Source organism: Salvia splendens, unplaced genomic scaffold (assembly GCF_004379255.2).
Source record: "Salvia splendens isolate huo1 unplaced genomic scaffold, SspV2 ctg1016, whole genome shotgun sequence".
NCBI classification, from domain to species: domain Eukaryota; kingdom Viridiplantae; phylum Streptophyta; class Magnoliopsida; order Lamiales; family Lamiaceae; genus Salvia; species Salvia splendens.
Genome location: NW_024598555.1, coordinates 1 through 20,485, shown reverse-complemented (window position 1 = coordinate 20,485; position 20,485 = coordinate 1). Strand labels below are relative to the sequence as shown.

General features: G+C 41.1%; 4 protein-coding genes across 7 annotated transcripts; 3 read left to right on the top strand and 1 right to left on the bottom strand.

Moving 5' to 3' along the window:
- The first annotated feature begins 693 nt into the window (after positions 1-693).
- On the top strand, positions 694-3,994 carry LOC121788340 (ethylene-responsive transcription factor-like protein At4g13040). Of its 4 annotated transcripts, XR_006047718.1 has the most exons (7): positions 694-984; positions 1,058-1,246; positions 1,337-1,347; positions 2,227-2,401; positions 3,084-3,258; positions 3,404-3,585; positions 3,666-3,994. XR_006047718.1 is itself a non-coding variant. In XM_042187049.1 (5 exons), exons 2-5 carry the CDS (start codon positions 2,395-2,397, stop codon positions 3,782-3,784), a joined length of 402 nt encoding a protein of 133 aa, XP_042042983.1. In that variant the 5' UTR covers positions 1,794-2,000; positions 2,227-2,394; the 3' UTR covers positions 3,785-3,994. The 4 variants fall into 4 exon arrangements, 2 of the variants coding, with proteins under 2 accessions (XP_042042983.1, XP_042042982.1); XM_042187049.1 differs by lacking the exons at positions 694-984; positions 1,058-1,246; positions 1,337-1,347 and adding an exon at positions 1,794-2,000 and having other exon boundaries at positions 3,485-3,585; XM_042187048.1 differs by lacking the exons at positions 694-984; positions 1,058-1,246; positions 1,337-1,347 and adding an exon at positions 1,794-2,092 and having other exon boundaries at positions 3,485-3,585.
- Positions 3,995-7,047: 3,053 nt separating this feature from the next.
- On the top strand, positions 7,048-10,435 carry LOC121788339 (protein KINESIN LIGHT CHAIN-RELATED 2-like). The gene is made up of 3 exons (XM_042187047.1): positions 7,048-7,464; positions 7,804-9,798; positions 9,944-10,435. The coding sequence occupies exons 2-3, from the start codon at positions 7,859-7,861 to the stop codon at positions 10,155-10,157; spliced, it is 2,154 nt and encodes a 717-aa protein (XP_042042981.1). The 5' UTR covers positions 7,048-7,464; positions 7,804-7,858; the 3' UTR covers positions 10,158-10,435.
- Positions 10,436-13,689: 3,254 nt separating this feature from the next.
- LOC121788338 (transcription termination factor MTERF4, chloroplastic-like) lies at positions 13,690-15,795 on the top strand. Its single transcript, XM_042187046.1, is given in 4 exon segments — positions 13,690-13,775; positions 14,132-14,363; positions 14,366-14,821; positions 14,824-15,795. Coding segments are annotated over 3 exon segments (1,539 nt in total). The 5' UTR covers positions 13,690-13,775; positions 14,132-14,158; the 3' UTR covers positions 15,702-15,795.
- Positions 15,796-16,282: 487 nt separating this feature from the next.
- On the bottom strand, positions 16,283-18,181 carry LOC121788337 (carbonic anhydrase 2-like). Its single transcript, XM_042187045.1, has 9 exons — positions 18,066-18,181; positions 17,819-17,971; positions 17,680-17,728; positions 17,485-17,601; positions 17,334-17,387; positions 17,185-17,270; positions 16,976-17,084; positions 16,720-16,878; positions 16,283-16,498 (listed from the first exon to the last, which is right to left on the bottom strand). Exons 1-9 carry the CDS (start codon positions 18,116-18,118, stop codon positions 16,457-16,459), a joined length of 822 nt encoding a protein of 273 aa, XP_042042979.1. The 5' UTR covers positions 18,119-18,181; the 3' UTR covers positions 16,283-16,456.
- Positions 18,182-20,485: the final 2,304 nt, after the last annotated feature.

The window sequence follows — 20,485 nt, the reverse complement described above, 5'->3', positions numbered from 1 at the left end:
AACTATTAAGCTTTTCTATAATTCAAAACCAGAAGTCATAAAAATTGGATCTTGGAGATAAGTGTACGGTAGATAAGCTATAAATGAGAGGAGATTACCTTGGGCGAGCAGGCGGGCAAGAGACAGAGCTTGAAACTGGTAGAGAGAGGACCTGAATTTGGGAGAGAGAGAGTACTAAACTTGAATTTGGGAAAGAGACAGAGCGGCGGCCAAAAATAATGAAACAATGATATTAGTATTTCCTACTATGATTATATTTATACACGCGTGTACCCTCCGACCCGGAACCGGTGCAGATCCGACCCGACATACATAAAACAACATTCCCAAAACAAGTTACGGTTTTTCGATCAAAACTAGGTGAGAAAAATCTCTAAATGTGAGCTGAGAAAAAGTAACTTGCGTCTGAGTTGAAGAAGAATTCGGGTCGTGATGCACGATGCTGGCGTTTTGAGCTATGTTTATGTTCCAAACTGTTTTGCCTGGAGTCTTGCACTAATTGTCACATGGGCTTTGGCATTGGCTCATTTTGGATGATGACAAGTTTGTGTTTTTTTTTTCAAACCTGTTCTGTTGTGGGTTTAGCTTCTCGATTTGTGGGTTGTGGGAGTTTTAAGTTTGTATTTTTTTGGGTAATTATGTAGATTCGATTAAATTATATTTCTGTTTAGGGTGATGGGTGGTATTGGTGCTGGTCTATTTTTAGGGAAAATTCAGATATGTTGGGTGTTTATTTCTCACCACCTTTTTTAATCTTTTGGGTAGGATTGGCTAGGGTTCTTGATTTTTTCTTGGTCACCTTTGGCTTTTTTGTTTGAGAAGATTCTTAAAGCTTTTAGCTTGTAGTTTTCTTAAAATGGGATGTTTATTGAGGATGTGTCTTTGTTCAGATAGATGTTCCAAATTTCTATGTTTCTTGTTTGTGATGGCTTTGAGGATGTGGCTGATTACTTGGGGTGAGAGTTGAAGTGTTATGGCAAAAGTGTTGTGTTTGATATTTAGTTTCTTGGATATTTATGTGCTCAAAGTAATGTGATGTCAAAAAACTTGGGTGCAGAACATAGGCATGCTCTGTATTTTGGAATGGGAGTCAGTAACTTGCCTCTTAGTTCAAGAATTTTGCGGAGTTGTTTGTGTATTTATGTTAATGACTTTTGGTTTCGGGTGTGAGATCTGAGGTGCTACACATTATGTTGAGATATCTGGTGTGAAAATTCTTTATGCTGGCATTTTGAGCTATACACACGTTAGTAGGCTATTATTGCATTAATGTAACAACTCTTGATTGTTCTTGTGTAAGATGAGGCCATCAACTAACTTTTTGCTCGTCTTGTAGGACCTGCCATGGTGAGCCTTCGTAGACGCAAGCTCTTAGGATTGTGCTTTGTATTTCCATTTCTGTTAGATGTTGTTCTTTGTATGCTTGTAATCAGCCATCAATGCATGCCTATTTCATGTAATCATGAATGATTAACTATTTCTAATTCTCGTTCATTCATGGTAATTTTGCATATTTGATTATGTTCGTGTGGCCCTCAATGCTCGTCTTTTACATTGTTAGTTGATTGGCTTTACTAAATAATCATCATGTACAGATAGAGGGTTGTTCTAATCTCATATTATATCATCTACTCCACTAAATAATGTATCACATATAGATGATTGTTTTACTCATTTAACTCCATCAAATTTTCGCATCTCAACACTTTTGAATGTTTCTTGAAACTCTGCCCTGTCGTTGGCATCGCTGTTAATATTGATTCAGTCTTCTTTAAAACTGAATAGAGAATATGAGTAGCTAACAAGTTGTGTTTAAAGTTGATGGATAAATGCTGGAATATAAATTCTCGATTATCTCATTGTTTTTGTCGTTGCAAATTCATTCTTATGTATATTTGTGGACATCGATTTCTATCATTGTCCAGGAACCAGTTTGGAAACTGGCCCTGGTTCGTCAAACATATCTGCTGCTTCGAGTGCATCACTTCAGCCTTTTCCTGGTCTATTTTCATTCTTTGTGCCTCCATCTTCGGTCTGGTCGAGTACTTCTATCAGCTTTGGTTCAAGTAGAATTATCTCTATGTAAATTAAAGTATTAGTTTCATTTTGTAGCTATTTAATACAGCTGTAGATTTTGCTTTTCTGATTAATTCATCCAAATATGTTGGAGTGATTTAGTAGGGAGTTTCTATGATTCATTCTTGCTTACTGGTTTTATTCTAGCAGAGGTTAAACGAAGAAAGAGACACAGAAAGATGCATGTCGAAAACCAAGAACCATGCATCATGAGAGGTGTTTATTTCAAGAAATTGAAATGGCAAGCTGCAATTAAAGTTGACAAGAAACAGATCCATTTAGGAATTGTGGGCTCTCAAGAAGAGGCTGCTCGACTTTATGACAGGTATTATAAACATCTCTCTTCCCTTAGTCGATGGATCAGAGATAAAGGGTTTAACTTCATGCTCGTTTTAGGCAGTCGCGCACTTTCTCAAGTTGAAAACCCTCTAAAACACATTCAACTCGTGAGCATATAAACGATATTTGGGAACATTTGTGTGGCAATATTGCTCGACGTTTCATTCTACTCTAAAAAATGTGCTTAATTTCCTCTTATGTTTTTCATCGGTCTGTTTATAGCCCATAGTGAATAGGAGTAGCTCCAGAAAAAGACGAAGTCATCTCAAATTATGACCGAGCCACGCATTATAATGGCTATCACGTATATACACATCTAACCAAATGTAGCAGCAAAGCTCCTTGAACTTTGTTGATTTGAAGATCTATAGTAACATAAGTCCACTCAATTTGAACTTTGCCTTTGTGATGAATTCACCCAAATTTGTTCAACTGTCAGTATTTAGTTGGTCTCGTCGTATATCCATGCTGTATCAAATGTAGCAGCAAAGCTCCTTGGACTTTGTTGCTTTAAAGATCAATAGTAATATATGTCTACTCAATCTGAACTTTGTTTTTCTGATGAATTCACCCAAATATGTTCAACTGATTCAGTAGTCAGTTTCTTGATTCTTTCTTGCTCACTGGTTTCATTCTAGCAGAGGTGCTCACTGGTTTCATTCTAGCAGAGGTGAAACGAAGAAAGAGACACAGAAGGAAGCACGTAGAAAACCAAGAACCATGCATCATGAGAGGAGTCTATTTCAAGAATTTGAAATGGCAAGCTGCCATTAAAGTTGACAAGAAACAGATCCATTTAGGAACTGTAGGCTCCCAGGAAGAGGCCGCTCGAGTTTATGACAGGTATCATAAACATCCATCTCCCCTCCGTCTCCATCATCCCAACAGCATCATTAGTCCTAACTCTCCCATTATGATTCTTGTATCAACTTGATTTCCCTTGGTCGTTAAACCTTAGAGAAACGGTCCAATCTCATGCTCGTTTTAGGTAGTCAGTGTACTTTCTCAAGTTAGCAAAGATGACACATTCGACTCTAAAAATGTGCATGGCTGCATTCATGTGTGGAAGAGAGCCCAACTTTGAACTTTCCGAGGAAGAAAAGCAGGAGCTCAGGAAATTGAACTGGGACGAATTCTTAGCCATCACGCGCTCCGCCATCACCAACAAGAGTAAGTTTTTCCCCCAGTTCTTGATACCTCACGCCACTCACTACATAACGCGCCTCTGATTCGAACCTATGAATCGCCAGAAAGCCAGAGACGTAGTGGGACTGGGCCGCGGAGGAAGCTTCTAGACAACGACTGTGAGGGCGAGGAGCAAGGACGCAGTGGTCCATCAGCTTCTGAAGATGATATGTTAGCACCATAACCCCCCATTGATCACCTTCTTTGCCACTTTTTTTCCTTCTTTTTCTTATATATACATATATTTTGGCTTAAGGCTAAAGAGTTTATTCGGTTCTTGGTATATAAGCGCCCCTATTAGGGCAGATTCCGCAAGGAAAAGATGCATCATTTTGCTGTAACATCATCATTGTTTATCATCTCATATCTCAGAATTATTAAGGTGATTGCAAAATTTTAAGGTAGCATGAACATGTGCAAAATGTTCATGATCTTGTATCTTTGTTGATGATTTACTTTATTACTTATAACCAGAGGCTCTCCTAAGTCCCAACTTTGGCTTAGTAACTCTAGTTATAATTTTCTTACATTGTCAACTCTCGACACATCAAAGAAAAGATGTTTCAACTAAGTGAATTATAGCTTTAAATACCAGCTAAAGTTAATTAAGTCAAATGAAGACAATTATGTTTATCAAAGTTTTCATTTGTATTGAATTGATATGTTACATTCAAGAATCACTCCAATTTATAGAAATTGTTTCAATGTGAAAATGAAAGGTACTATCAACATAATTGGAATCTTCATAAGATTGAGCTATATGGATTTCATGCTATATAGGGGTGTTTCTGAGTAAAGTTTGGTGATTCTTTTATTAATCATTCTTTACCATTTCTATTTTATTTCTTATTATTCCCCTCCTCAGGTCATGATTTTCCAAACATTGTTATCCTTAACCACGTGCCATTGTGACACTATTTCGACACTGCTAAACAATAAACAATCAATTAATAATAGTTAAATAAATACAAATACGAGTCACCATAAGAAAATTACAAGTCCGTGATGAGGATTAAAAAAAGGTACAAATTATAATGATGTTACATTTTGCATACCAAAGCTTCTTTTGAGTGAGAGAAAACTTGGAGGGAGAAGAATGGACTTAATATACAAACAATCATCATCCATTTTACCAAACTTACCAATTTTTTTAAGACTTCTCTTCTTGTCAGAGTAGTATAGAAAGTGCTCTTGATTCCATAACATCAACATGCCACCATTTTTGTAAACTTTGATAGGTTGAAGACAGTTTGAGATAATCTTGGCCATAGAAAGGATGTTGAGTAAAGATACTTAAATTAGGTCCTTGCATGGTGATGACAGATACTTTGCACCAATATTTCTGGACTTGTTCATAGTTCTTCAACAACCACATCAGACTCTCGTAGTCATAACTAAATGTTGGTTCGTCATCACAAAAACACAGGCAATCCCCCAAAGTATACAACATTCCCTTGTCAAAGAACATTCTCTTGACACATTCAAGGGGTGGAGAGAAAGTGCTAAAACATTCTGTCTCAAGATCAAAGCAACAAACAAAAGGAATCCCCCTCTCTTTTGAAACTAACCAGTGGAGATTGCCACTAACAAATGCAGCAACGGAGCTGTAACAACAATCAAACGAGGGGATAACACCTTCAACGCGTCTCCACGAAGATCCTGATTCAAGAGTGTATACATGGCATCCATCGTTGTTAGGGTTAAGATAGACAACCTTACACTGTCCACTTATTCTGCTCACTCCAATTCCATAACAATCTTCCCCGAGGGTGAGTAAGTCGCTCATGGAGCTCAACAAATTCACGAGTGATAGGATTACATACTGTTAAATCCTCTAAATTCTGTCCCACATCGACTTGGTGAAGATCTCATCTAATCTATATAAGTGTGGATAACCCTCCCCCTTATGAGACCTTTTAAGGGGTGAGTGGCCCATTTCTAATATGATATCAGAGCGGGCCAAAGTCGATGATGGTTTTCTCTTTATCTCTTATCTACCTCACGAGTAGAAAACCGATGTCCTTTCCGGCCAACATCGATGATGGTTTCTCTTGCATTGCCTACCCACGTGATGGAAGACCGATGTCCTTTCCGGCCCACACGTGAGGGGGCGTGTTAAATCCTCTAAATTCTGTCCCACATCGACTTGGTGAAGATCCCATCTAATCTATATAAGTGTGGATAACCCTCCCCTTATGAGGCCTTTTAAGGGGTGAGTGGCCCATTTCTAATACATACATAAAGATGATCACGAAAATGATTTTTTAGAAGAAGCAAACCGTTGGAAGAACCTTGTATTGTTGATGCTTGGGTGAAATCAAACTTGGCGATTGGATCCGGCTTGCGCTTGGACTTCTCTTCTGATTTGAAAACATTGAACCAACTTGAATTTGTAGACGGTATCGAGACCACTAGGGCAGGGGACGATTTAGAAAGACGGGACTTGAAAAAATAGTCACTCTCAGTGAGATTGAGCCATGGTTTAGAGACGCATTTGCAAGTTGTAATGTCTTCGAGAGGGAGTCTCACCAAAATAGGTAAATGAATACAGATAATTAAATTACAACCTCTATGTATAATAAGAAATATACAAACTATTGCAGCAAGTTTGTATATAACATACATAAATAAAAAGCAGCTTGTTTAGCTGAACAATCAATTGATAACAACATGAGTAAATAAAAATAGTCAACATTGTGCCCGTTCGGATGTCGGTACTACACCCAGACTCAATCTCAGTCACCGGATTATCCGACGTTCGGTTACTGTGACAAAGTTATCTCTCGGCCCGTCGGCCCGCGTCGTGGCCCGTCTCTTCTGACTATTTTCACCCTAATCTCGCGACTTTTCATCTGGGCCCAACCCCTACGACTAAAATTGTCGCATCTCTCTTCTCTCCCACTTCTGCTTCACTCCGCCGTGCACCACCAGCTATGCAGCCGATTATTTTGATCGATTTATTTATGTGGATGTGGATTGTTTCCTAGGATGAGAAGAAGGGTTGTGAAATTTTTTGGGGAAATGGGTAATGTTAATTAAATGAAATTAAATACTGTATGTTTGGGGAATGGTGTTGGAGGAGGTGGTGAAAATTAAATAAGTAGTAATGCTTGTGGTATAATTATGCTTTATGTTCTGTATTTGTATTAATCCTTAATTTTCCATTCTATTTTTATGATTTTGAGTTTTTCCTCCGGCAGTGATTATGTTATGTAGTTTCATGATCTTTCCTAAATTAGTAATACTAATTTAATCCAAGACATAGTCTCTTCAACCAAACATCAATATAAAATTTAGTAATATTAATTTAGTCTAAGACAAGGCCCATCTTATCTTATTTGAATCTCATTATTATTTTATCTTTCCAAGGAACACCATCTCAATAAATAAAATACGTTTAATAATGCTACGGGAAGAAAGAAAACAAAAAATCGAAAAATACAAAAACTGAATTGCGGCGGTTGGCAACGGCGGTGGGAGGTGGCGGTGGTGGAAGATGATCAGCCCCCTTCACCCTTCCAACATTTCAACTTCTCTACTCCCCAACTATACATACACATCCTTCTACACATATATTCACACACAAACACACACTAAAATGTAAAAAAAATAAAAACTTGGAATCATCTACCTACATTTGTGCAATCATTTGATCTCAATCATCAGTTATATATTATATAATCTGGATTCTCCATTATCCAATTCTGCCCCTCCCTTCCCTTCGTCTTCAACTTCAAACCAACCACCATTTCCATTTCTCTTCATCTCCTCTGCCCATCAATCTATATATACATGAACAACAAGCAATCAAGGGCAGAGACACAAATGCACGCGCATTGCCGATAACCAATCAGTTTCTCTTCGGTATGATCATTTTATGAATTTTCTTTTATTTAGTTTTCGCTTTTGTGCACTGATTTTTTTGAAGATTTTGATGCATTTTTGTTGTAGAATCTAAGAAAAATGTGATTCCTTTTTTGGATATAATTCCTAGATTTCTGGATGATCATATTTGTGTGGTGAAAAGAGAAAAAAAGAAGGAATTATCTGATCTATAATGCATTAAAGATTGAATTTTTGCAGTTACATTCCACTTTTAATGCGTTTGATGAATTGGGGCTATCATTAAGTTCTCTGTAATGCTGTAATTTCCTAATGAATTTTGGTCAAAACTAACTGCAACTTTTGAATTTCAATCAATAGGAAAAACAAAGTAAGAAAAAGAGGAAAGAAAAAAATCTAGTTGGATTTAGTGAGAATGCCTGAGTTGAAGGGGAGGTTTTCCAAGGAGAAAGAGGAGCAGCATTATGTTCCTCGCAAGGAGAGTTTCATGGAGAGGTCGCCTCGTAGCCCGTTGAGCACTCACAGCCCCCCCACGAGCTCAGCGAGCCACGACAGCGACTCTCTCGACCTAGCAATGGATGGCATGGTGGAGAACAACACCATTGAGGACCTCTACAACAATGTGTGTGATATGCAGAGCTCGGATCATTCTCAATCCAAACGCAGCTACCTCTCGTATGGTGAGGAGTCGCGCCTTGACTCTGAGCTGAATTTCCTCGCTGGAGGCGAGCATGGCGTGAGTGGGAGTAATGGAGGAGGACGGATGAAGAAAGTAGTAGTCAAGGATGACAGTTTTGGGGAGAAGTTTAGGGTCAATCCTGCCGGTTTTAGCTGTGACTCGCCTACTTCAAAGTCGCAGGTTAGGCGCCACTCGTGTGTGGAGCTTCCCTCGGAGGCCTCCAAGAAGGCGACGATGAGGAGCAAGACACAAAATGGGAGGCCTCCGAATGGGAAGCCGCCTAGCATGAAGGGTGTTAAGAAATGGGGGACGTCTTCGTCTGCAAAGATTGAGCAGAATGGTGGGGAGGCGAAGTTTCTTGGTCCGTATCTGCTGAAGCAGGCGAGGGACATGATAGCAACGGGGGTGAATCCTCAGAAGGCTCTTGACTCGGGTATGAGGGCTATGAAGTCGTTTGAGGCCTCTTCGGGTGGTGAGAAGGCGCCTGATCTTGACTATGTGATGTGTTTGCACGTTGTGTCCGCGTTGCACTGCAGGCTCGGGAGGCACAACGAGGCCATCCCCCTTCTTGAGAAGTCGATCGAGATTCCTGCGATGGATTTAGGCCAGAACCATGCTCTTGCCAAATTTGCAGGGTGTATGCAGTTGGGTGATACTTACGCGATGCTGGGGCAGATTGAGAACTCGATTCTGCTCTATTCCGCGGGTTTGGAAATCCAACGACAGGTGTTGGGGGAGAACGATCCGAGGATTGGGGAGACGTGTAGGTATTTGGCCGAGGCACATGTGCAAGCAATGCAGTTTGAGCAAGCGGAGAGACTCTGCTATATTGCGCTGGACATTCATAAGTTGAACGGATTGGTAGCCTCACCTGAGGAGGCGGCGGACAGGCGGCTTCTTGGCCTAATTTGCGACACCAAAGGCGACTACGAGGGTGCACTCGAGCATTATGTGATTGCAAGCATGGCAATGTCTGCCAATGGCCAGAATGCTGATGTTTCAGCCATTGATTGCAGCATTGGCGATGCGTATCTGTCTCTGCTTCGCTATGATGAGGCCATCTGCGCGTACCAGAAGGCGCTCAGCACGTTCAAGGGCATCAAAGGCGACAGCCATCCATCCGTGGCATCTGTCTATGTTCGTTTGGCTGATTTGTACAACAAGATTGGGAAATTCAGCGATTGCAAATCCTACTGCGAGAGTGCTCTCAAGATTTACGCCAAGCCAGCCCGGGGCAGCCCACCTGAGGAGATCGCGAGTGGTTTGGTGGATATATCCGCGATCTATGAGTCGTTAGACGAGCCTCAGCAGGCACTCCAGCTGCTGCAGAGGGCCATAAGAGCGTATGGGAACACGCCTGGCCAGCAGAGCATCGTTGCAGGAATCGAAGCTCAAATGGGAGTGCTGTACTACATCTTGGGAAACTATGTTGAGTCGTACAACGCTTTGAAGAATGCTACAACGAAGTTTCGCTTGACAGGGGAGAAGAAGTCTGCAATTTTTGGTATTGCTCTCAATCAGATGGGGCTTGCTGCGGTGCAGCTCTTCTCGATCAATGAGGCTGCTGATCTGTTGGAAGAAGCTCGGGACATTCTCGAGTCCGAATGTGGGCCGTTCCATGCTGATACACTCGGAGTTTACAACAATCTTGCAGGAACTTATGATGCAATGGGAAGGTATAGTAATGAAAACTCTTTCAATAACTAATTTATATAAGTATGTCACAAATATAATGTGTGTAATCTCATCCATTTTGAGGCATATTTTGTTACAATGAGTTAAGATTTGATATTTGAATTTTTTTTGGAAATGTGACTATAGAACTAGTGATGCAATTGAAATCTTGGAGTACATTGTGGAGCTGAGGGAGGAGAGGCTCGGGACAGCGAATCCCGACATGGAAGATGAGAAGGCGAGGCTGGCTGTACTATTGAAAGAAGCAGGAAAGTCCAGGACCAGAAAATCGAGAAGATCATTGGAGACTTTGCTTGTCCAGAACGACGCTGTTCATGGCAGTATTATCGACGTTTCCTAAAAAAATGCGATTGCTTCTTTTGCCGATAGTTTATATGGTTTCCGTTTTCGTCTAATGTACATGTTTATTACAAAAAGGTTTTAGTTGGTGTGTTTCGTTACGCCTTGTGGTTACAGGATCGGCGTGTGGAATGAGAGTTTTGCTCGTTTTTTGGTACGAAAAGGTCGATATCAGCGTAGTAGATGTAGAGGGGCTCTTGAGATGTTGCTGTCGATTGTGTTTTGTACCTTATGTAACTTTGTGTTTTGATGAAGTAAAGATGGGATTTCATTTTCTTATTGTTGGTGCAACCACTATTGATGCATTCTTTGATGGATCAGATCTCATGTAAATGTTCTTAATTCTCTTTTCTTGAAATTGGAATTGGATTTGGATTAGATATTTCAACTTGTGAGTGTGACATGGGACTTGTATTAGATGAGGATTTGTTAAGGGACAAGAACTGCTTAATCATTAATATTATTAGGGGAATTGGCTTGTTGCTTTGTGAAATCGATGGCATTGATGGAAATGGAAGAACAGAAGTGGGAAATGACAAAAAATGGTGAAATTTGGCAATTTGGGGATGTTTTTAAATACAGTGGCACAGCCTCATTCGATCATGAGAGTAGACCAACCCCTCATTAGGATGCTAAATTAGCTCCACTAAAATTCGGAACTTTCTAAACTTCTGACGCTGAATCGTGTAAAACGACGCTTCTATTAATGCAATATTGCATTATACGTAATTCTTTTATTTTACCTTTATTTTAATTTAGTACAAAATTTATTAAATTTACCTATTTCATACAAAAAGTTTACATAGTGTTTCAAAATAATACATTCCGTCAAGTCTCTACTAACACCGTTACTTCTAATTACATTATACATACAAAAAGTTTCACCAATATTTTAGATCTGTACAAAAAGTTTTAAATTAAAACATTTCATTAATTAATTCAAACACAATTAATTTTCACAAAAATGAAAAATACATGGAAAAAAATAACACTCTCCACCACCAAATTAACGAATTGCATTTTATTGTCGAAGCTTACTCATTTAACAATGGAGAATACAACAAAAAAATATTAAATCTTTTTTGTACAAATTAAATATTGACTTATTGACTATTCGAAGTTCAAGTTAGCCATTTTGTAAAGATGAAATATTGACTTATTTTATATTTTATAAAGAATACAATAAAAAAATAGAGTATATTGAGAGACAGTTTTTTTAAAATCACAAAATTGCTAAAAGAATTGATATTGACTGTTATTTTTTAGAGTGATTAATTGTATTAAATCTCTAATTTTTCTATTATTATGCTTCTAAGTTGGAGTACTAAGTAACGGTGTTTAAAATATTTAACGAAATGTATTAATTTAAAATACTAATCTAACTTTTTTGCATGTTCTATGTAAACTTAATACCTTTGTACTATATTGAAATAAAGGAAAAAAATTTTATATGCCTCGAAACAAGATCCAAAGAATTTTATTTTCACTACCGACGTTCTTTAATGATTATAACTTTCTGGTTCTTCTCCGTGTCTTCTTCTATTATGATTTTGATTCTTCTCATACGATTTTATAATATACTAATTCCTAGGAATTTCAAAAAATAATTTTATCCCTATTAGTTAATATCAGTAATTTATTTTGCCAGAAAAATATGTATATTTACTAACTAGTGGAGTATCAAGTAAAAAGCTGATAAAATTGAAAAGTTCACACACTACGTACAGATACAGCGGCGCCGCTAATTTCAATCCCTCTCCTCCACTTGTGACAAACCACGTAACGAGTCCTTGTATGGATAATGGAGCCGTTTTCTACAAAGGACACTTATCCGTCCCTTAAATTACTATTCATGGGTCACATTATACTTTTTTACTTCATCTCTTAACTAAGGGACGGAACCAGCACCCCCATCTCTTATCCGTCCCTTAACCGTCCCTTAAATTACTATTCATTCAATTTTTTTTTTATTTTTTTCCAACAAATTCAAATAATAAAAACACATTTCAATAAAAATAAAATAAATTACAACATAAAATAAAATACAACTTAGAATTCAAAAAAATAAAAAAAAACTCATAATTAAAATCCAAAAAATAAAAATGACATAATTTAAAATACAATTTTATAGAAAATAAAAAAACCTACTCCGCCGGCGAATTATCCCCCAAAAGCAGTAGAGGTGCACTAAAGCCACCTGGAGGCAAAATACCAAGTTGTCTTGCCATAAACTCAATTCCGGCAAGATAGGCTTGGTATTGGGGAGGCGTCATGCGGGAAGTGTCCGTCATTGTGGCGGTCATGTACATGGACATTAGGGAGTTCGAGGGTGCCCCCGAGCCCGAGCCCGCCTGGCTTGATTCGGCTCGGCCCCTCCTCCCTCTAGCCGCCTTCGCCGCATTTCTCCCTTACAGTCGACGGCGCCCACGGGAGGACCCCTTGGCATCGTCTGTCGTGCCCTCAACCTCCTGCGAGGCAAACTCTTGTGAGGCGCTGCCCGAACCGCCCTCATTAGACGAGTATTGGCCACCCGTCGTGGGCTTCGTGCGCTTCGATGTCGAGCCCGAGCTGGACCGGACACCGCCGGCGCACCTTTCCTCGTCTTTGACGACCTCCCAAACATCGACATATTTGAATTGTTTGGCAGTGTCGTCGTAGTAGACTCGCAAAGCCGACCTCAGAATGTCGGCTCTCGTGGCTCCGCTTTGGTAATGAGCCGCTTCACTCTTATAGATAGCGCAGAATTTTTTGACCTCTCTATCGACTCGGTCAAAGTGAGCGCGGGGCATCTTATATGTGCGGTGGCGGGACCCCTTCGGCTTAATCTCGCGGTAGGCCTCGGTGACCTTTTCCCAGAAGCACTTCCGGGGTTGTTGATTCCCGACGATGGGATCGTACGAGACACTGATCGAAGCGTTGTACACCGCCAGCGTTTCTGTGGGGCTGTACGGATGCCAGCCTAGATCCTCCTCTTCCTCCTCCTCCACGTCCGCCTCCGCCTCCGCCCTGGAGCTTCTTCCTCCGCCTCGGCCTTCTTCCGGAGTGGGTTCAACGGAATAATCCTTCCGAATCTGGGATAATCCCTGCGAATACCTCGGGGCGGAGGGACGGGCGTATGCATCCACATCATAATGGGGTGGTTGGTACCCCCAGCGTCGACGAACCGGATCCACCACCCAGGACATTGTACATGCCCCCAGTCGCCGAACGCGTTGATGTCGAACCTGCCGAAGCTGTCACCGCCAGAGTTTCCGTCGCCGGACATTTTGTGATGAGAGGTTAGATGAAAATTGGAGAGGAAATAGAGATGATTTGGGAAGAATAGACGTGTATTTGTGTGTGAAATGAGAATGAATTATGGCAAGACGTCTCGCCATCCGTCACGGCAGGACGGAAGGTGTGGCGGGCTGGGGACGAGACCGGGCGCTGCAACGCGTCACGCCGCCGTCTAGTCCTTAGTGACGGATTACGGGCCACCCGCGTGACGCTGCTGAATTTTTATCTGCCAAAGCTCTAAGCCCAGAGGATTAATTTCTTATCATTGTTCAGGTGATTTTTCTTTATCCTCATGTTTCGAGCTCTCGGAGCTTTCAAGATTTTCTGTTAATTTGGATCTGTGGTGGGTTTTCTCTTTTGATTGTGGGTTTGTGATCAAGATCGGATTTTTATGTGGATTCTCGCTGTGATTTCTGTTTATTGATTAATTATGTTTCTTGAATTTTGATAATTCGTATGTAAATTTTGTTTTCTAGGTTTACTGGAAGTGGGCTTGAATTTTTTCTGCTAAAGCCTCTTTTTTTTGGGAAAAAAGTATTACCCTAGCTTCCTTTTGGAATTCTGTTTTCACTCTCTCCATCAATTGATGCTTTTGAGTTTGTGGGCTTAATCTTTCTGGTACTCGCTAACTTGCTACAACAAAGGCAGCTGGAGTAATTGTGTGTCTGAATTTGTTTGTTTTGCTCCTTCATAGTGCAGAGCTGATTGTGTAGTTTGTTAGAGGGAATGAAGGTTGCGAGATGTGCTAGCCTCTCCAGACCCAGTCTTCTGCTTGTGCATTGCGACTTGCCTGCTTTCGCTTTCCATGGATCAAAATCAGTATCTATCTTGTCTAGTAGTTGTATGAAGAGATGTAGATTGGTGATGAGTATTCATTCCTCCGTTGCTGGCCGAACCCGTTCATCCACCTCCAAAAGCGTATCTTTGTCGAGGGTGATAAATATAAAAGCGAGAGGAATGAAGTTAATCCTTCTTCATTTTACACTCACCCTAGTTTATTAGAGCTGAAGAACGAAAGGATTGCTAACCGTGCCCGTGTTTATGACTTCTTAAAAGGTATTGGCGTCGTTCCTGATGAGCTTGACGGATTAGAGCTTCCTGTCACTGTTGAGGTCATGAGAGAGCGTGTGGATTTCCTTCACAAGCTAGGGCTTACAGTTGAAGATATCAACAATTACCCTCTTGTTCTTGGCTGCAGTGTGAAGAAGAATATGGTTCCGGTGCTGGATTTCCTTGGCAAGCTCGGTGTCAGGAAATCTACTTTTACCGAGTTCTTGCGCAGGTACCCTCAAGTCCTCCATGCTAGTGTTTTGGTTGACCTTCAACCAGTTGTTAACTATCTTCAGGGCATGGATATCAAGCCTAATGATATTCCGCGAGTTCTTGAGAGATACCGGAAGTTTTGGGATTCAAGCTTGAGGGCACCATGAGTACTTCAGTTGCTTATTTGGTTGGGATCGGAGTAGCCAGGCGTGAGATTGGAGGAGTGTTAACTAGATACCCGGAGATATTGGGTATGCGAGTTGGTCGAGTTATCAAACCCTTTGTGGAGTATTTGGGAAGCTTGGGAATACCTTCCCTAGCTGTTGCTAGGTTGGTTGAGAAGCGGCCTCATATCCTTGGTTTTGGACTTAACGAGAGGGTGAAACCGAATATCAAACTGCTTTTAGAGTGTAATGTTAGACAGAAGTCCCTTGCTAATGTGATCGCTCAATATCCTGAAATCATGGGCATCGACCTGGAATCAAAGCTTCTCAGTAAACGCAGCTTTCTCAACTCCGTTGTAGAAACAAGTCCCGAAGAATTTGGGAAGATATTGGAAAAGATGCCTCAAAGTGTAGTTCTCAGTGACAAAGCAATTGTGAGGCATGTCGAATTCCTAAAGGAATGCGGATTTTCTGTAGAACAAGTGAGGAAGATGGTTGTCGGGTGTCCACAGCTGTTAGCCTTAAACATTGACATCATGAAGCTAAGCTTCGATTTCTTCAAGTCTGCAATGGGTAGGCCATTGGATGATTTAGTGGCTTTCCCAGCTTACTTCACTTATGGCCTTGAGTCCACTGTTAAGCCAAGACGTAAGATGATTGCGCAGAAGGGTATCAAGTGTTCTCTTGCTTGGCTCCTCAACTGTTCGGATGACAAATTTGAAGACCGAATGAACTATGACTCTATTGACTTGGAAGAGATGGAGGAAGATTCGTCGTTTCACCTAGATAGCTTAATGAAACCTAGGACTCAAGTCTCGGACATCGATGATGAGTATGCTTGAGTATGTTTAGATTTGGACTTGTATTAGATGAGGATTTTGTATTATTAGAAGGAATTGGCTTGTTACTGTCTCACCTGTTGTGGGAATTAATGTAGAAACTTGTGTTGAAGGAAATGGAAGAACAGATGTGGGAAATGACAAAATATGGTGAAATTTGTCAATTTTTGGTATACTTGAATAAAAAGAATTATTGACTATATCATGTCTACAATAATTTCAAGTTGCTGGACATAGCAATATGTTTCTAAAAAAAAATGCAGGCCACCTGAAGTTTAGGAGGTGAAAAATCGACAAATTCGAGTTATTTTTCTACTAACACTACCGTTGAGTTACTTGTGAAGTTGCCTTGAGCTCTATGAACTGCTTACAGGTGAAGATCGGAAGATGATAGTGGGCAGCCGTAAGCTTTCCTCGATGTGGGGGTAGTCGACCATGTAGTGAAATTCGGATCCATGATAAAATTATGCGACTAAGACATGTCTTTGTTCTAGCCTTATTCGAGTTCATTGAATTTCAAAATGTAGTTAAGATTTTGGTAAGTTAACATGTTTACCACCTATTGTAATTGATACATCACAGAATTATCCGTCTCAAGATATTGTACTACTTAGCAATCAATTATGTTTCTCAAAGTATTGTAGCACTCATTTTCTTTACACGAAAAGTAGTATTTTATTTGTATTAATCCCAGATGATAGATACAGATAAACCCCATCACTCTGCAGATTGATTTGGCTGCCTCACACCCAATTTTCCTAATAGAGCTTCCAGTGCAGAATTGTGGCCACATCTTTTACCTATCCAAAAATGAACCAAAAGAAATGCCCACAATAAATACATAACCCTAAATCTCAACTCTTATTTCACAAACAAAAAAACAGTTATATTAACATTATCATACAACAAAAAAAGGAGTCTCCCTCCCTCTTTATGCTTTTTTCTTTTACTTCTGAGATAAAAATACAAAGGCAAGATTGGTGAGAGAGAAATAGGGAAGAAGTGCGACTCAAGTTCATACAGAGAGAGATGGCGATAGGCTGAAGTCAAGCCCCCACAGCTCGAAACTCCCATTCACAAAGTCATAGTATCCACCCTTCAACGCTAGCGTCTTCTTCACCAACCCTTCCCGAACAAACGGGTAAGACAGCAGGTTTCCTAGCGACACGTTCACAGCTTCCTGTTCCGGTTTCAAGATCAAGACATATGAGCTCGAATAAAATTTACTTCAATTATAAAACTTGGGGATGGGTTAAGGCCAGATCCGCAAGTTATACCTTTTCACATGTGGTGCATTGCTCGCCGAATGGCGTGTCTTTTGAGCACTCGGCCAACGTCTTGTTCTTGGCCGGTAATGCAATCTTCACCCAGTCCTCAATGAAGTCACTGAAATCATAACCAACACGAAAATGAAATCACCCCTCTATCTCTCTCTAGTAAATAGGCAGTTTTGAAACGACACGAGTAAATATGAAAGCGTGCTTACGTGGATGAGGAGCCATCGTATGGGAATGACATGACTCCCTTGATCCCTCCACATGCACTGTGCCCAATCACAACAATCTCCTTTACCTGCAACAACAAATTACTATCACCAATATTTTCTTATATAAAAATTTATTAACTACTTCATACCTTCAGATGGAGAACAGCATACTCAACAGCAGCCCCTACTCCCGAGTGTTTAGTCTGAAATTGAAAAAAATAAAAATAATAATAATAAAAAGACCCATATATTGAACGTCAAATATTAATTACTACTTAATTTTCAATGAAAAAAAGGCACCTTGTCGAATGGTGGCACCAAGTTAGCGACGTTGCGGACAACAAAAGCCTCACCCGGTTGAAGGTCAAGCACGTGCGAGGGGCACACACGCGAGTCTGAACATGCGAAAACCATGTACTACACACAAAAAAAATTAATTTCCACACTAGATTAAAATTTTATCATAAGGAAAAAAATAAAACAAAAAATATGTACCGTAGGACTCTGGCCTTTGGCCAGTTCACCATAAAGAGCTGGATTTTTCCTGATTTAAAATTTTGGATCAATATGAAGTTATAAGTCTTTACTAGTATTTTAAGAAAAAAAAAGAAGGTTGATGGATGTGTTGGCTTACTCGTATTTCTCTCTTTTGAAGGTGATGAAGCCAGTTTTCAGCCTCTCAACGGACTCCGATGAGATGGAAGCGCCGCCGTCAGCTGTTGTAAGCTGTGCCGTGATTTCATTGACTTTGGCCGCCGCCGCCACCGGTTCTATTACTCCATTCTCACTACATATACACATGTGACACAATTTTGGTGATTAAAATACAATTTTTGCTAATTAAAACCAGCAGCTATCAATGAGGGAGAGAGAGAGCCAACGCTAGAAGCTTCTCAAGTGCAGCCATGGCTTCTTCGTAGGAGTCCTTTCCCATGTCTTCTTTCTGCAAATTTTCAGTCGTATTACAACACTTATATAGTACTCCATATGAATAGAATTTTATAGAAGAAAAGTAGGGGTGACATTTCAGATTTTTGCCTAATTCAATCCGGTCCAAAAATGTAAAATGAATCCGATCCAGTTGTCCAAAAATAAAAAAAAAATCAAAACTATATATGAAATCCGATCTGATCCGAAAAATCTAAAATTGCATAAAAATATGAAAAACTGATACAAAACAATCCGACATTTTGAAAATGCAATACCTAAATCCGAAAATCTAATACTCCCTCCGTCCCGGCCTAATTGAAACATTTCTATTTTGGCACAGAAATTTAGGTAGTGGTGTTTAGTTGATTAAATTATTACTCCCTCCGTTTTTTCAAAATAACAACTATTTCCATTTTGGGCCGTTTCTTGAAAATAGAAACTTTAGAATCTTTCTATTTTCAGACATTGACCACACAATCCACTAACTCTACTTTCACTACTTTTTCTCTTCCTCTCTCTTACTTTACCAATTTTTCTCACTTACTTTACCAATTGTGCATTAAACCCGTGTCATTTCAAATGTTTCTATTTTTTGAATACGGAAGGAGTAATAGAAAAATAAGAGACAAATTAAAGTAAGAAAGAGAAAGAGGGAATAAAGTAAGAGTGAGAATAAAGTAAGAAAGAGAAAGAAATAATAAAGTAGGAGTGATGAAAAAGTAAGAGAGATAAGATGATAAAATAGGAGAGAGTAATGCGCTACCAAAAGAGGAAACGTCTCACTTAGAGCATGCGTAACGCAAGGGGCCGGGCCGCATCTCGCGAGTCCCGGCCCGTCCCATGCATTACACGGAAGGGCGGCACGGCTCAGGCCCGTCCCGGTGACGCGTGACCGGCCTGGGGAGCGTCCCGCGTCCCGGCCCGGGACGGGGTTGCACGGTGACGGGCCGCAAGTCCCGCGTCCCGGCCCAGCGTTACACGGTCTTCGGGCCGGGACGCAAATCCAATTTTGTATTTTTTTTTAAAATTCGATGTCTATAAATACGAGCTTGCGTTCCATCCATTTCAATCCCGCGTTCCATTTCAATACTCTATTATACCCTTTGTTTCGGCGCCAATGGATTGGTTCAACAGCGATCAACGTGAGATGGAGGAGTTCGTTAACTCGAACAATTGGTACATACCGTCATCGCAACCATCGCAGACACAGCCTAGTCCGGGAGTCGGTAGCAACGGCGACATTACATCGCCGGTCAACACCGACGAGTTCGAGATCAGTGAGATGGAGCCCGCTCAAGAGCGGGGAAAGGAGAAGGTCGGGGAGGAGGATGGGCCGAAGAAGTACACTCCGCCCGAGACAATGTGGCTTGCGAGGAACTACATCGACGTCTCCGAGGATCCTATCATCGGCAACCAGCAGACCGGCAAGGCTTTTTGGGAGCGGATTGCGCAGAAATATAACGCTGGCCGTCCGGAAGGTCGAGCGAGCGTAGCTACGTGAAGCTGCGCAAGCATTGGGGCCGGGTCCAGGCGGATATGAGCAAGTGGAACGGAAAGTGGCCAACGTAGTCCGTATGTGGCCGAGCGGGCACAGCGAGGCGGACCTCGTCGAGAAGGCAAAGGAAGCGTTCTTCACTGACGGGAAGAAGACCTTCAAGTACTTCGAAGTTTGGAAGCTCGTCGAGAAGAGCCCGAAGTACACCAGCGGTGCTGAGCCGGCGGCAACTGGGGCGGCGAAGAGAACCAAAGTTTCCGCCTCCGGAAACTACTCTTCGAGCGAAGGAGGTCCGGCGATCGACCTCAACGTGACGGACGACGATGTCTTCTACTCCTCTCCTAGCATTCAGAGCCGCCCGACAGGAACAAAGGCGGCCAAGAGGAAAGCAAAGGGGAAGGCAGCTGCGAGCAACTCCGCTATGGTGCCACCGCGACCAATCCGTCTCTGGATAAGATGTCCGACACTTTGTCGGAGATGAATATTACATGGCGGATGAGCCAGCTGACGGAGTTGACAGCGAGGGATACATCGAAGATGTCGGACGAGGAGCTCGAGTTGCACCGTGAGATGATCGCCTACCTTCGCGCCCAAATGAAGAAGTAGTAGTCGTGGCCCGGGTTTCTTGTATTTTAAATTTGCTTCGTCTAGTAATGTAATGTTAATTTCGAATGAACAATGCATTTTCCCGGTTTCAATTGTTCAACGAATTGCGTTTTCGAGTTAAATAGGTTGGAGTTGTGAATAGTGTCATTTATTAGTTGCGGCCCGAGTTGCGGCCTGCAGGGTTACAGCAGTTGGGGCCTGGGCCGCAACTGTAGAGGAATGATGACGTGGAGGGGGACTTGGGGCCGAAATGGGGACGGAGTTACTGAT